General features: G+C 42.9%; 2 protein-coding genes across 3 annotated transcripts in view; one reads left to right on the plus strand and one right to left on the minus strand.

The window, feature by feature from the left end:
• Positions 1–3,330: 3,330 nt before the first annotated feature.
• gemin6 (gem (nuclear organelle) associated protein 6) lies at positions 3,331–5,563 on the minus strand. The gene is made up of 2 exons (XM_046047621.1): positions 5,352–5,563; positions 3,331–4,020 (listed from the first exon to the last, which is right to left on the minus strand). Exons 1-2 carry the CDS (start codon positions 5,480–5,482, stop codon positions 3,621–3,623), a joined length of 531 nt encoding a protein of 176 aa, XP_045903577.1. The 5' UTR covers positions 5,483–5,563; the 3' UTR covers positions 3,331–3,620.
• A 9-nt stretch (positions 5,564–5,572) lies between these two features.
• The window catches only part of LOC123969868 (reticulon-3-B-like), a 21,575-nt gene continuing 12,986 nt past the window's right edge, over positions 5,573–14,161 (plus strand). Inside the window, exons 1-2 of one of the 2 annotated variants that reach the window (XM_046047620.1) lie at positions 5,573–5,660; positions 9,633–9,783. In XM_046047620.1, coding sequence (XP_045903576.1) covers positions 9,692–9,783 — 92 coding nt within the window. In that variant the 5' untranslated portion in view covers positions 5,573–5,660; positions 9,633–9,691. Of the gene's footprint in view, positions 5,661–7,294; positions 8,046–9,632; positions 9,784–14,161 lie in introns of those variants that run through there. The other variant, XM_046047619.1, reaches the window with a different exon arrangement.

The raw sequence follows: 14,161 nt of genomic DNA on the forward strand, positions 1-14,161 counted from the left end.
GACCTCACCTCACTTGACCAATCACTTGACCACTGACCTCACCTCACTTGACCAATGACCTCACCTCACTTGACCAATGACCTCACCTCACTTGACCACTGACCTCACCTCACTTGACCACTGACCTCACCTCACTTGACCTCACTTGACCACTGACCTCACCTGACCAATGACCTCACCTCACTTGACCAATGACCTCACCTCACTTGACCACTGACCTCACCTCACTTGACCACTGACCTCACCTCACTTGACCTCACTTGACCACTGACCTCACCTCACTTGACCACTGACCTCACCTCACTTGACCACTGACCTCACCTCACTTGACCACTGACCTCACCTCACTTGACCTCACTTGACCAATGACCTCACCTCACTTGACCAATGACCTCACCTCACTTGACTTGTAATTGTTCACGCAGTGGGGAAAGGGCAGCAGGAAGTAGACCACAGCAGCAGACCTGCGATTCAACACAGATGTAAAGTGGTGGTAATAATACACAGAACGGTTATAGCTCAGCAGCTGACCCCAACACGACCGGGGACACCTGCGCTTCAGTCTCAAATGGCGACTTAAAAATTTATTATTTAAAACCTAACAGCGGCGGGGGGCTGCGATCCGCTGCACCACATTTTGACAACGCATTGAGGGAACTTTATGGTGAATTCATCAAACGTGAGCAGCGTCGCGGTCGCCCCCGTGGATACACAGGAAGTGTCCGTCTCGCAGCACGGGGTAAGAAGCTGAAAACAGTCTAAGCGTAGACGTGACCTGCTATTTTTCTGGTGGGGGATAAAACTCGTCAGCTGGTCTGACACCTCTGCGCACCGCTGACCCCCATCTACTACAGGTAGTACACGGACTGTGTAGGAGTACCTCATACAGCCACTCGAACCCTTTAAGCTGACTTTCTTTGCGGACTCCGCCCTCCACCTCGCGTCTTCACTTCTCCGTTAACGTCACTTTACTTTTGAACTGAGGGACTGTGGTGAACCTACGCTGGGTTCAGGTTGTCCCTCTGCGGGGGGTGTGGCCAACGGTGGGAGGTCACCTTTCTTTGTCTCTCCAGGTTTCTAGTAATGTCTCAGAAACAAGTTTAATCAGACATCTTTCCAACCCTAGAAGTGCTAACCGACAGTTAAACGATCCTTAATGGAAAAACGGGTAAACTAATAAACGCTGACGGTAAACACAGATGGACCTGAACCTCAACATCGCTCCCACTGGTGAACAACAGTAAGGTCGGCAAAGACTGAGGAGAACAAACAGAGGGCTGGTTCACAAAACCAAGATGGCGGATTAAGCCGGGATGAATTAAGCCGTGACTCTGTTTCACGAAAGCAGCAGCACCTAAATTACCACGGCATGTTTTTTTCAGTTATTCCATGTTGTCCTGTGCGTTTTGCATATTTTTCATCAGCCTGCATTAAAATAGCAGTTTGTGGTTATTAGGTTTCAAAACTGGAGAAGACTCGTGCACCAACGAGCATCAGCGAGCAGGTTTACGTGGAAGGAAAGCACATGTAAAGAAAAATGATAAAGAAAAAGTAAAAGCGTGGCAGCCAGCAGCTGAATGTGTCACTGAAACTGTCATAGTGTTATATTGTGCCTTAAGGTGAGCGCCGGACACACACACCATGTGGGAGAGAAATATACAAGCCTATATCTTTTTCATTAGGTTTCATAACTGTGTAAAACTCACACTTCTTATTCCTGAAACAACGGGGAGAGGACGCCACAATGATTCTCTCCCTGGGATCATCTGCTGCAGCTCGGGGGAGGAAACTGATTAATACATCGTGTCATAGTCGTGCTCACACGGTGCACTGCAGCCATCACTTCTGTTTCCTCAGCGCCTCTTTTTATCTCCACATCTCGGTCCAAGTCCTGCCGGGGTTTTATTCTATGTTGTTAAATTCAGTTCAGACATCTGCCAGTTTGTAAAACACTTACCATCGCGCAGCAGGAAGTGTTCACCTGTGGACGTCCTTCAGGTAATACTGACCGGCTGTCAGACCTCAGAGATGCTACAGGATTTTCTTTGAGCACCACATCACTGACTTCTTAGCAAATTCAAATCAGCTTTATTGGCATGAATGTATAACAACAATATGGCCAAAGCTACAAATAAATGACATAAGAACAATAGATTCATACATTTGATTAAATAAGTGACTTCTCTATTCTCCATATTGACTAATCAAGTAAACCGTCGTCACACAGAACTGACGGACGTCCAGCCGCTCTGCCAAGCCTACTAGAGATATACGCTTTAAAAGCATTTGTTGAAAATGTTGAATCACTGAAAACGCTTTAAGAAAGGTTTATTTGCACAATAAGAAAACAGGCTGACGTGAGAACAGAAGAACTTTGACCTGTGTCTGTGTGGGGGCCTCAGTTTGTGGGCCCTTAATAGTCCTCGGGTAACACAGCAGGAGCTTTACAAAATGAAGATTAACCTTCGAGAACTCACGAGAACTGATGAATCATTCTCATCAGTAGAACTTTGGTTTGTCCTTGGCAGCCTCGCCTCTTGGTTTTTCTAAAAACCATCCCCCGTTTAGAGACCAGCACGGCCCCCCTCGGCCCACGAGAGGACTCCACCAGAGTTCTGCACCGTAAATCAGCAGCTGTGATGTCAAACAGGACGCCGGCGTGTTCCTTCCCTCCAGTTTATTTAAAGCTGTGCCAGAAGAAGTTATCAGAATGTAAAGAAAGACCAGTAACCTGCTGGAGAGCGAATTAGGGACAGGGTCTTTGCCGTCGGGACCGTCTCAGCTGCACCTCTTCTTCTGTTACAGGACTCGAGGATCTGTGATGCTGAACGAGCTGATCTGGGGTTAGGGTTACTAACCCACATGAGCTGGCCGGTGCCAGGGGGACTAAGAACAGGCCCTTGTGTTAATACAGCCCCCTTAAAACCACTCCTGGTCCAACCTAAGCCACCTGGAAGACTTGGTTCTCCACGTGACCCGGCCAACACAGTGACATCATCAGCACAGGCTGGCCAATGAGAAACCTCCTTACACCGATGGGTTTCTCCAGAACCGCCTACTCCTCCTGTTGGAGTTCAAAGCTGGACCCAGTCTCAGGGTACCGGGGTGATCCGTCAAACCTGATTTAACTGGAAATGAGATTTTTACCACAGAACGTTACCGTTTACACCGTGACTGTGAAACTGACCTCAGATCAGCCGGAAATACATTTATTAAAACATGAAACTCATGATTTAAATGTTACAGGAAATATTTTTATTATTTACTGAACATTAAGATTTTATATTTACATTTCCTGTGTTTATGTTTGTGGAGGAAACAGCAGCCAAGAAGTGTTGAATCCAACTTTTATTTTGATGAAACAGGAAGTTAAAGAACATTTTGTCAGGTTGCTTCCTGTTCCACACATCAGGCCTCTTCATCTGGAGGAAGAGACGAAGAGTTTGTCTTCTCTGATTTTATCAAAACATTTAGTGACAACGACTTTTATTTTGAAGTTCCCCATTTCCTTCAGCTGTTGAGGGGGCGGGGCTTCTGCCTTCAGTCATTCTGATTGGACAAAGTGGTTCCAGACCAGCTGTCAGTCAGAGATTTAACCGCCCTGAGAGGTTGTGTCGTGTTCAGGGACAGTCTGGACCAGACTCTGGATCAGGTGGTTGGAGCTGGATTGGACTTTGGATCAGTTTCTGAATGCGGTCCAGGATGATCTGGTTGGAGCTGCAGCAGTCTTCAGGTCCGTAGGGGGCTGTGATGGTCAGGACCCCCGCCACCCTTAGCTCATCCCCCTCCTCCTCCACCGGGACCCGGTTCTTCTCCAGCCACCTCCGGACCCCTGCCTTCCTCCTCTTCAGCTCATCCGGGTCCAGCTTGCAGGTCCTAGGGGGGAGGAAGGAGGTCTGGAGACGCTCCGTGGTCTCCTCGTCAGCCTCCTGCAGGACCTCCACCTCCTCCACAGCGTGACCCATCACCACCTGCACTGAAGCCCCACCCTCCTCGTCTCTGAAGTTCACCAGGACCAGGCTGCAGGGGAGACAGCAACACAGAGTCAGACCAGATCCAGATCAGTGCTGGATCAGCATCACAGCCAGCCTCAGAGTCCAGCAGCAGGAAAACTAAAACCCTGTCCTGAAGCTTTTCCCAGAATCCTCTGAAACATCTGGATCAGTAAAGTCTTTGGTTCTGGTCTGATTCAGGATCAGGAGGGTTTTACACTGAATCCAGGACCTGGAGCGGTTTCTGTCCCAACCTGAGGCCAGGACTTCACATCTACTGATCCAGGTGTTCCAAAGAGGATTCTGGGAAAAGCTTCAGGACGGGAAGTGATGCTGAGCTGGGAGACACATTACCTTCACTTCCTGTCGACCCCTGACCTCAAATCGGGGCTCACCTGAATCTAACGATTCACCGGTCTCCTACATCCTGGCCCAATCCCAGTGTCCCCCCTCACAGACCCACAGACTCTGAGGCGCGTTCCCGGGAAGTCCGGCAGGGCTCAGGGCCGTCACGCTGTCAAACCGTCAGGTGCGCGAGGGCTCTGTCGTGGACATGTTGAGCCTCTTTAGACCCTTTTTGTAAGTCCGCATTTCTGCAGACTTTGTCTGAGGGAACTGCCCACAGTTCATAGCGGTATGACGTGAAACACGGGGGTTACCGCGTCATAAGAGAAGAAGAAGAAAACAGTAAACAAACAAGCATTGACACCAACGCAGATGTCAAAATAGTTTAAGTTTTCTTAAGATGCTGCACAGAACACATGAAGTCAGAGGAAAGCAGTCACCTCATCACACACTGAGTTTATTCAACTATTTACTTTAGTTTTTGCTTGATGAGGCTGTTTGACCAACAATAGTTTGATTAATTACAAATATATATATATTGACATTTAGGCTTCCTCTCCTCCACTCTGCAGGGCGCGAGCCTGCAGGACTTTAAAACACCAAATAAAAAGTGTGCAACCTGTTTCAGCGTCGTCACGGTGATAAAACGCGGCCCCCTGTTTGCAGCATTTTCAGCCTCACGGCCTCTCAAACTCAGTCACTTTGCAAGTGACGTCAGTGAAGTCTGTGAGGGTTCAGGACTCACGGGGGACATTGGGATTGGGCCCCTGACTACATGACGGACGGAGCCTCGTGGACCCGGACCGGTCTCCGAAACCGTTTATTAACCCTCCTCCCTGCAGAACCCTGACAGCTAGATCTAGATTGTCTGTCCTGGGCCCGCAGGACCAGAAGGACCCGGCTTTACCTGAAACAGCGAAGTTTCCCTTTAACCGCCGCACCGGAACTTTCCGGTTTCCTCAGAACCTTTAACTGAACCGTGTCATTCGGCTGAACTGCGCGTGCGTCGGTTACCTGGCGGACACCGGGTCCACGGTGAGCAGCCAGCCGCGGTGCTCCTCATCTTTTCCCGCCTTCACCTTCACCTGCTTGTTGACGTAGCGGATCCACTGCAGCGGACCCAGCAGGGTCCAGTCGCGCTGCATCGGTATCACCGGTAATAATCAGTCCACCACACAACCGCCGTCCTCCGACCGCTGCGCGAGCCTCAAACCTCTCCGGAGGAAACACGAGCCCGAGGTAAAGGTTCCGCTTCCGCCCAGCTGTGAGCCGCTGCTGCCCCCTGCAGGCGGACCCGAAACTCTGCAGCACCTCATTCATCACGTAAAACCTTTTTCTTTTTTAAGTTCTTCATTGCAAATCCAAAACGGAAAATAAAAAGGTTTACGATGAAAAAATGCACATAACATAAAAAAAGAAAGAAGTGGGCCGCATGGATATTATTATGGCAAAACGTTTTAGTTAGAAATAAATTAATTGATTTTCCAGTCCCTGTCTGGGGTCCAGGTCAATCAGGATCAGCTTTATTTGCCAGGTATGTGTGCACATACGAGGAATTTGACTCTGGATTGTACACTGCTCACGATGTGCTTACTCATACAAAAATACAATAATAAAGTCAGACACAGGCTGCAGTGTAGACTACACAAAAATACACACTATGAACAAAAACAATATACACAGATTAACACAATAGTGCAAAGGAGGCAGGAGTAAAATATTATCATTATTATATACATGTCGGAGCTGGATGTGACATACATGTATACAGTGCGATGAAGCATAGTGCAAAGGATGCTGGAATAATAAGTATAAGTATTTTGTGCAGGAGTAATGACTTGAGGTAGGTGGATTGGTATACAGTATCTACAATATGAACAGCACTGAAATAGAGAATGGTGAATAAATAATAGGTGTTAGCCAGTAAACAGGTGGCTGATATAGACAGAGTTACTGGGTTATTGCACAGGAATTGTTCCTGACACCTTGAGTCAAGAATCAGCTGTTCATCAGAGTGATGGCTTGTGGGAAGAAACTGTTCCTGAGTCTGTTGTTTTTGGCGTACAGTGCTCTGTAGCGCCTCCCGGGGTGAGATGGATCTGCATCAGTCCTGAATGGAGGGCAGGTTGGCACCGATTATTTTTTCTGCAGTCCTGACTGTCCGTTGTAGTCTGCTCCTGTCCTTTTTGGTGGCAGATCCAAACCAGACAGTGACGGAGGTGGGGGGGGGGGGGGGGGGGCCTCCTCCTGAAGTCCACGATCATCTCCAGTTTTGAGCGTGTTAAGCTCCAGGTTGTTCTGACCGCACCAGAGAGCCAGCTGATCAACCTCCCATCTGTAGGCCGACTCGTCACCATCCCGGATGAGGCCGATGACCGTTGTGTCGTCAGTGAACTTCAGGAGTTGGCAGATGGGTCCCCTGAGGTGCAGTCGTTGGTGTAGAGGGAGCGGGAAGAGCACACACCCCTGGGGGGCGCCAGTGCTGATAGTCCGGGTGCTGGATGTGATGTTCCCCAGCCTCACCTGCTGACTCCTGTCAGTCAGGAAGTCTGTGATCCACTGACAGGTGGAGGCTGGCACAGTGAGCTGGGTGAGTTTGGTGCTGAGGATGTCCGGGATGATGGTGTTGAACGCCGAGCTGAAGTCCACGAACAGGATCCCTGCATATGTCCCCGGAGAGTCGAGGCGTTGCAGGATGTGATGCAGTCCTAAGTTGACAGCATCATCCACTGGCCTGTTAGCCCTGTAGGCCAACTGCAGGGGGTCCAGCAGGGGGCCTGTAATGTCCTTCAGGTGGGCCAACACCAGTCTTTAAAAGGACTTCATGACTACAGATGTCAGGGCGACAGGCCTGTAGTCATTTAGTCCAGAGATGGAGGGTTTTTTTGGGACCGGGATGAGTGTGAAGCAGGAGGGAACTTCACACAGCTCCAGTGATCTGTTGAAGATCAGTGTGAAGATGGGGGCCAGCTGGTCTGCACAGATTTTCAGGCAGGATGGAGACACAGCGTAGGTCCAGAAGCCTTCCTGATCTTCTGCCTCTGGAGTCCTCTTCACAGATCATGAGTGCAAGTGAGGGATCAGAGAGAGGGCCAGACTTTGAAAGCTCTGAGAGACATTGGATCTAGATCTGTAATGAAATAATCTACAGCACTGCCAAGAGCTGAGCTATAAGTGCAGCGACCCAGAGTCCCCTCTTAGCCTGCCATTGACTATGTACAGACCCAGAGTACGGCAGAGCTGTAAAAGCTGCATACTGCTTGTATTAGGAAACTCTTCCTCTCTCTGTAGGTCACTTTACTTCCTGTTAGTGATCATACTGATCAGCATGGCATATTGCCGTATTTTAGTGAAACAAATCCACCATCAGACTGTGGGAGAACAAAGTCCTGGATCTGAAACAAACACAGGTTCACATGGAAATATGGACGCTAAGCTCCTTTGAATTCTTTACACAGTCACATGTTTTAAGTGACAACAGAGCTCTGACAGAAGACACGCCCACTGGCTATAAGCCCCACCCCCACAGTGATGCCATCATTTGGCCCAACAGCAGCAGCAGCTCAGACTGAGAGAGACTGAGGAACCCAACCATCAGACACTAGAAGAAGAAGAAGAAGATGGCCGACTCGACCAGCAGCAGCTGCTCAGACTCTTCATCATCATCCAACTCCTCCTCTTCCTCACTCAGAGACCTCTCACACTCAGGTACGATTCACCTGTTGTACATTGACTTTAAAGTGGGAAGGTCATGTGTCAGTCAAGAGTTCCAGAACAGCTACTAAATGGACCTTTAGGTGGGCCATAATCCCAAAGATGTTCTGTTATCATGGAGACAGCTGAGCAAACACACATTGTGTTGCTATTTTGTTAAACAGCTGATAGACGAGCTCACAGGGCACGCTTCCCGGTCGAGTACTGAACCACTAGATTATCAGGACGTCCTGCTAACATGCTAACTACTTCTACAGTTAGTTGTCCTGCAGGTGTTGTAGCCTGTTAGCTGGCGTGCTAATGAAGCTAAGCTCACACATAAAGCTGTGCTGTCCTGCAGTTGCTCAGCTGATTCATTGTGTTTCTGGAACAAGCTGCTTACGGCTGCTGAGGACTTTAATCCCTCTGTGACATTCCTGAGAGTTAAATATGTGAGTTCTGCTCTGCTGACCTGTTCACTACAAGTCCTTAACGTGATGATGGTGAACCTTCACTGACTGACCTGTTCACTACAAGTCCTTAACGTGATGATGGTGAACCTTCACTGACTGACCTGTTCACTACAAGTCCTTATTGTGATGATGGTGAACCTTCACTGACTGACCTGTTCACTACAAGTCCTTATTGTGATGATGGTGAACCTTCACTGACTGACCTGTTCACTACAAGTCCTTATTGTGATGATGGTGAACCTTCACTGACTGACCTGTTCACTACAAGTCCTTAATGTGATCATGATGAACCTTCACTGACTGACCTGTTCACTACAAGTCCTTAACGCGATGATGGTGAACCTTCACTGACTGACCTGTTCACTACAAGTCCTTAACGTGATGATGGTGACCCTTCACTGACTGACCTGTTCACTACAAGTCCTTAACGTGATGAAGGGCAACCTTCACTGACTGACCTGTTCACTACAAGTCCTTAACGTGATGATGGTGACCCTTCACTGACTGACCTGTTCACTACAAGTCCTTAACGTGATGATGGTGAACCTTCACTGACTGACCTGTTCACTACAAGTCCTTAACGTGATGAAGGGGAACCTTCACTGACTGACCTGTTCACTACAAGTCCTTAACGTGATGAAGGGGAACCTTCACTGACTGACCTGTTCACTACAAGTCCTTATTGTGATGATGGTGAACCTTCACTGACTGACCTGTTCACTACAAGTCTTTAAAGTGATGATGGCTGGCAGCATGTTTTAAAGGCGTGTGGCGTGTTACTGACAGCATGTTACTGATGGCATGTTATACAGGCTGGCGGCATGTTTTCCAGGCTGGCGGCATAGTAAATTATAAAAACACATTAAAGCTGTGGTCATTAATTTCATTTAGTTCTATTTTTTTAAATTCTCTTTACATCCTGACAGCGATCAACAAATCCGTCTAAATCTGGTTCTCTTGTCAGTTTTGCGAGTGGAAACAGGTGGAGGTGACTTTGGATCAAGTATCTTTAAATTACCGTTTCAATAATCAAGTCTACTGCGATTACCCATCAGCCTCTGCACAGCGATTACCCATCAGCCACTGTGACATGATCATGTCTCTATGTGATCTCTGCTGCCCCACCCAGCCTTACAGCTGACTCAATGGAAAGACCCGAGGAAATCGGCGGTGGCGTTCGGCTTGTCGATGCTGGTTCTTGTCTCCTTGGCAACGCTTTCTGTCATCAGCGTGGTGTCCTACATGCTGCTGACTCTACTCTGTGTCACCATCACTTTCAGGTGAGGGGGGGGGGGTCACCTGATCTGTGAGTGGATTAATGTTTGGATTAATGAGTCGATTAATGGTTGGATTGATGTTTGGATTAATGAGTGGATTAATGTTTAGATTAATGTTTGGATTAATGGTTGGATTTATGAGTCGATTAATGGTTGGATTGATGTTTGGATTAATGAGTGGATTAATGAGTGGATTAATGAGTGGATTAATGTTTAGATTAATGAGTGGATTAATGTTTGGATTAATGTTTGGATTAATAAATGGATTAATGAGTGGATTAATGGTTGGATTTATGAGTGGATTAATGGTTGGATTTATGAGTGGATTAATGTTTAGATTAATGAGTGGATTAATGTTTGGATTAATGTTTGGATTAATAAATGGATTAATGAGTGGATTAATGGTTGGATTTATGAGTGGATTAATGGTTGGATTTATGAGTGGATTAATGTTTAGATTAATGAGTGGATTAATGTTTGGATTAATGTTTGGATTAATAAATGGATTAATGAGTGGATTAATGGTTGGATTTATGAGTGGATTAATGGTTGGATTTATGAGTGGATTAATGTTTAGATTAATGAGTGGATTAATGTTTGGATTAATGTTTGGATTAATAAATGGATTAATGAGTGGATTAATGGTTGGATTTATGAGTGGATTAATGGTTGGATTTATGAGTGGATTAATGTTTAGATTAATGAGTGGATTAATGTTTGGATTAATGTTTGGATTAATAAATGGATTAATGAGTGGATTAATGGTTGGATTTATGAGTGGATTAATGGTTGGATTTATGAGTGGATTAATGTTTAGATTAATGAGTGGATTAATGTTTGGATTAATGTTTGGATTAATAAATGGATTAATGAGTGGATTAATGGTTGGATTTATGAGTGGATTAATGGTTGGATTTATGAGTGGATTAATGTTTAGATTAATGAGTGGATTAATGTTTGGATTAATGTTTGGATTAATAAATGGATTAATGAGTGGATTAATGGTTGGATTTATGAGTGGATTAATGGTTGGATTTATGAGTGGATCAATGAGTGGATTAATGTTTGGATTAATGCTTGGATATTAATGTTTGGATTAATGAGTGGATTAATGTTAAGATTAATGAGTGGATTAATGAATGGATTAATGTTTGGATTAATGAGTGGATTAACATTTAGATTAATGTTTGGATCAATGGTTGGATTTATGAGTGGATTAATGGTTGGATTAATGTTTGGATTAATGTTTAGATTAATGAGTGGATTAATGGTTGGATTTATGAGTGGATTAATGGTTGGATTTATGAGTGGATTAATGGTTGGATTTATGAGTGGATTAATGAGTGGATTAAAGTTTGGATTATTGAGTGGATTAATGTTTGGATCAATGAGTGGATTAATGTTTGGATTAATGAGTGGATTAATGTTTAGATTAATAAATGGATTAATGTTTGGATTAATAAATGGATTAATGAGTGGATTAATGTTTGGATTAATGAGTGGATTAATGTTTGGATTAATGTTTGGATTAATGTTTGGATTAATGTTTGGATTAATGAGTGGATTAATGTTTGGATTAATGTTTGGATTAATTTATGGATTAATGCGCTGATTAATGAGTGGATTAATGTTTGGATTAATGAGTGGATTAATGTTTAGATTAATAAATGGATTAATGAGTGGATTAATGGTTGGATTTATGAGTGGATTAATGAGTGGATTAATGGTTGGATTTATGAATGGATTAATGAGTGGATTAATGAGTGGATTAATGAGTGGATTAATGTTTGGATTAATGTTTAGATTAATGAGTGGATTAATGTTTGGATTAATGTTTAGATTAATGAGTGGATTAATGTTTGGATAATTGCGTTGATTAATTTTTGGATTAATGTTTAGATTAATGAGTGGATTAATGTTTGGATTAATGTTTGGATTAATGAGTGGATTAATGTTTGGATTAATGTTTAGATTAATGTTTGGATAATAGCGTTGAATAATGAGTGGATTAATGTTTGGATTAATGAGTGGATTAATTTTTGGATTAATGTTTAGATTAATGAGTGGATTAATGTTTAGATCAATGCTTGATTAATTAGTGGATTAATGAGTGAATTAATGTTTGGATTAATGAGTGGATTAATTTATGGATTAATGCGCTGATTAATGAGTGGATTAATGTTTGGATTAATGAGTGGATTAATGTTTAGATTAATAAATGGATTAATGAGTGGATTAATGGTTGGATTTATGAGTGGATTAATGAGTGGATTAATGGTTGGATTTATGAATGGATTAATGAGTGGATTAATGAGTGGATTAATGAGTGGATTAATGTTTGGATTAATGTTTAGATTAATGAGTGGATTAATGTTTGGATTAATGTTTAGATTAATGAGTGGATTAATGTTTGGATAATTGCGTTGATTAATTTTTGGATTAATGTTTAGATTAATGAGTGGATTAATGTTTGGATTAATGTTTGGATTAATGAGTGGATTAATGTTTGGATTAATGTTTAGATTAATGTTTGGATAATAGCGTTGAATAATGAGTGGATTAATGTTTGGATTAATGAGTGGATTAATTTTTGGATTAATGTTTAGATTAATGAGTGGATTAATGTTTAGATCAATGCTTGATTAATTAGTGGATTAATGAGTGAATTAATGTTTGGATTAATGAGTGGATTAATTTATGGATTAATGCGCTGATTAATGAGTGGATTAATGTTTGGATTAATGAGTGGATTAATGTTTAGATTAATAAATGGATTAATGAGTGGATTAATGGTTGGATTTATGAGTGTATTAATGAGTGGATTAATGTTTGGATTAATGAGTGGATTAATGTTTGGATTAATGAGTGGATTAATGTTTGGATTAATGTTTGGATTAATGAGTGGATTAATGTTTGGATTAATGTTTAGATTAATGAGTGGATTAATGTTTGGATAATTGCGTTGAATAATGAGTGGATTAATGTTTGGATTAATGAGTGGATTATTGTTTGGATTAATGCTTGGATTAATGAGTGGATTAATGAGTGGATTAATGTTTGGATTAATGTTTGGATTAATGAGTGGATTAATTTATGGATTAATGCTTGGATTAATGAGTGGATTAATGCTTGGATTAATGAGTGGATTAATGTTTGGATTAATGAGTGGATTAATGTTTAGATTAATGAGTGGATTAATGTTTGGATTAATAAATGGATTAATGAGTGGATTAATGGTTGGATTTATGAGTGGATTAATGGTTGGATTTATGAGTGGATTAATGAGTGGATTATTGAGTGGATTAATCTTTGGATTAATGAGTGGATTAATGTTTGGATTAATGCTTGGATTAATGAGTGGATTAATGCTTGGATTAATGTTTAGATTAATGAGTGGATTAATGGTTGGATTTATGAGTGGATTAATGGTTGGATTTATGAGTGGATTAATGAGTGGATTATTGAGTGGATTAATCTTTGGATTAATGAGTGGATTAATGTTTGGATTAATGCTTGGATTAATGAGTGGATTAATGCTTGGATTAATGTTTAGATTAATGAGTGGATTAATGTTTGGATAATTGCGTTGAATAATGAGTGGATTAATGTTTAGATTAATGAGTGGATTAATGTTTAGATTAATGAGTGGATTAATGTTTAGATTAATGAGTGGATTAATGGTTGGATTTATGAGTGGATTAATGGTTGGATTAATGGTTGGATATTAATGTTTGGATTAATGAGTGGGTTAATGTTTAGATTAATGAGTGGATTAATGAGTGGGTTAATGTTTAGATTAAAGAGTGGATTAATGAGTGGATTAATGTATGGATTAATGCTTGGATTAATGAGTGGATTAATGTTTAGATATATTAATTCAATTCAATTCAATTTTATTTATATAGCGCCAAATCACAACAACAGTTATCTCACAGCGCTTTTCATAAAGAGCAGGTCTAGACCGAACTCTGTGATGCTATTTACAGAAGCCCAACAGTTCCCACCAAGAGCAGCACTAGGAGACAGAGGCAAGGAAAAACTTCCTTTAAGAGGCAGAAACCTCGAGCAGAACCATGACTCAGGGTGGGCGGCCATCTGCCTCCACCGGTTGGGGTGAAGGAGAGAGAGAGAGAGAGAGAGAGAGAGAGAGAGAGAGAGAGAGGAGAAGAATAGAGAGAAAAAAAGAGGGATGTAAGGAGAGAGAGAGAGGAGGGAGAAAGAGGGAGGGATGTAAGGGGAGAGAGAGGGGAGGGAGGCAGCCTCCACAATATACACACAGAGGTACAGACAGTAAAGGTGATGTTGCTATAGACTAAATGAAAAATGGTACAGATATTTATAATAGTGTTAATGGTAACAATCGTAATGTTAATGATTATAA

Source organism: Micropterus dolomieu, linkage group LG04 (assembly GCF_021292245.1).
Source record: "Micropterus dolomieu isolate WLL.071019.BEF.003 ecotype Adirondacks linkage group LG04, ASM2129224v1, whole genome shotgun sequence".
In the NCBI taxonomy this organism is placed as follows: Eukaryota; Metazoa; Chordata; class Actinopteri; order Centrarchiformes; family Centrarchidae; genus Micropterus; species Micropterus dolomieu.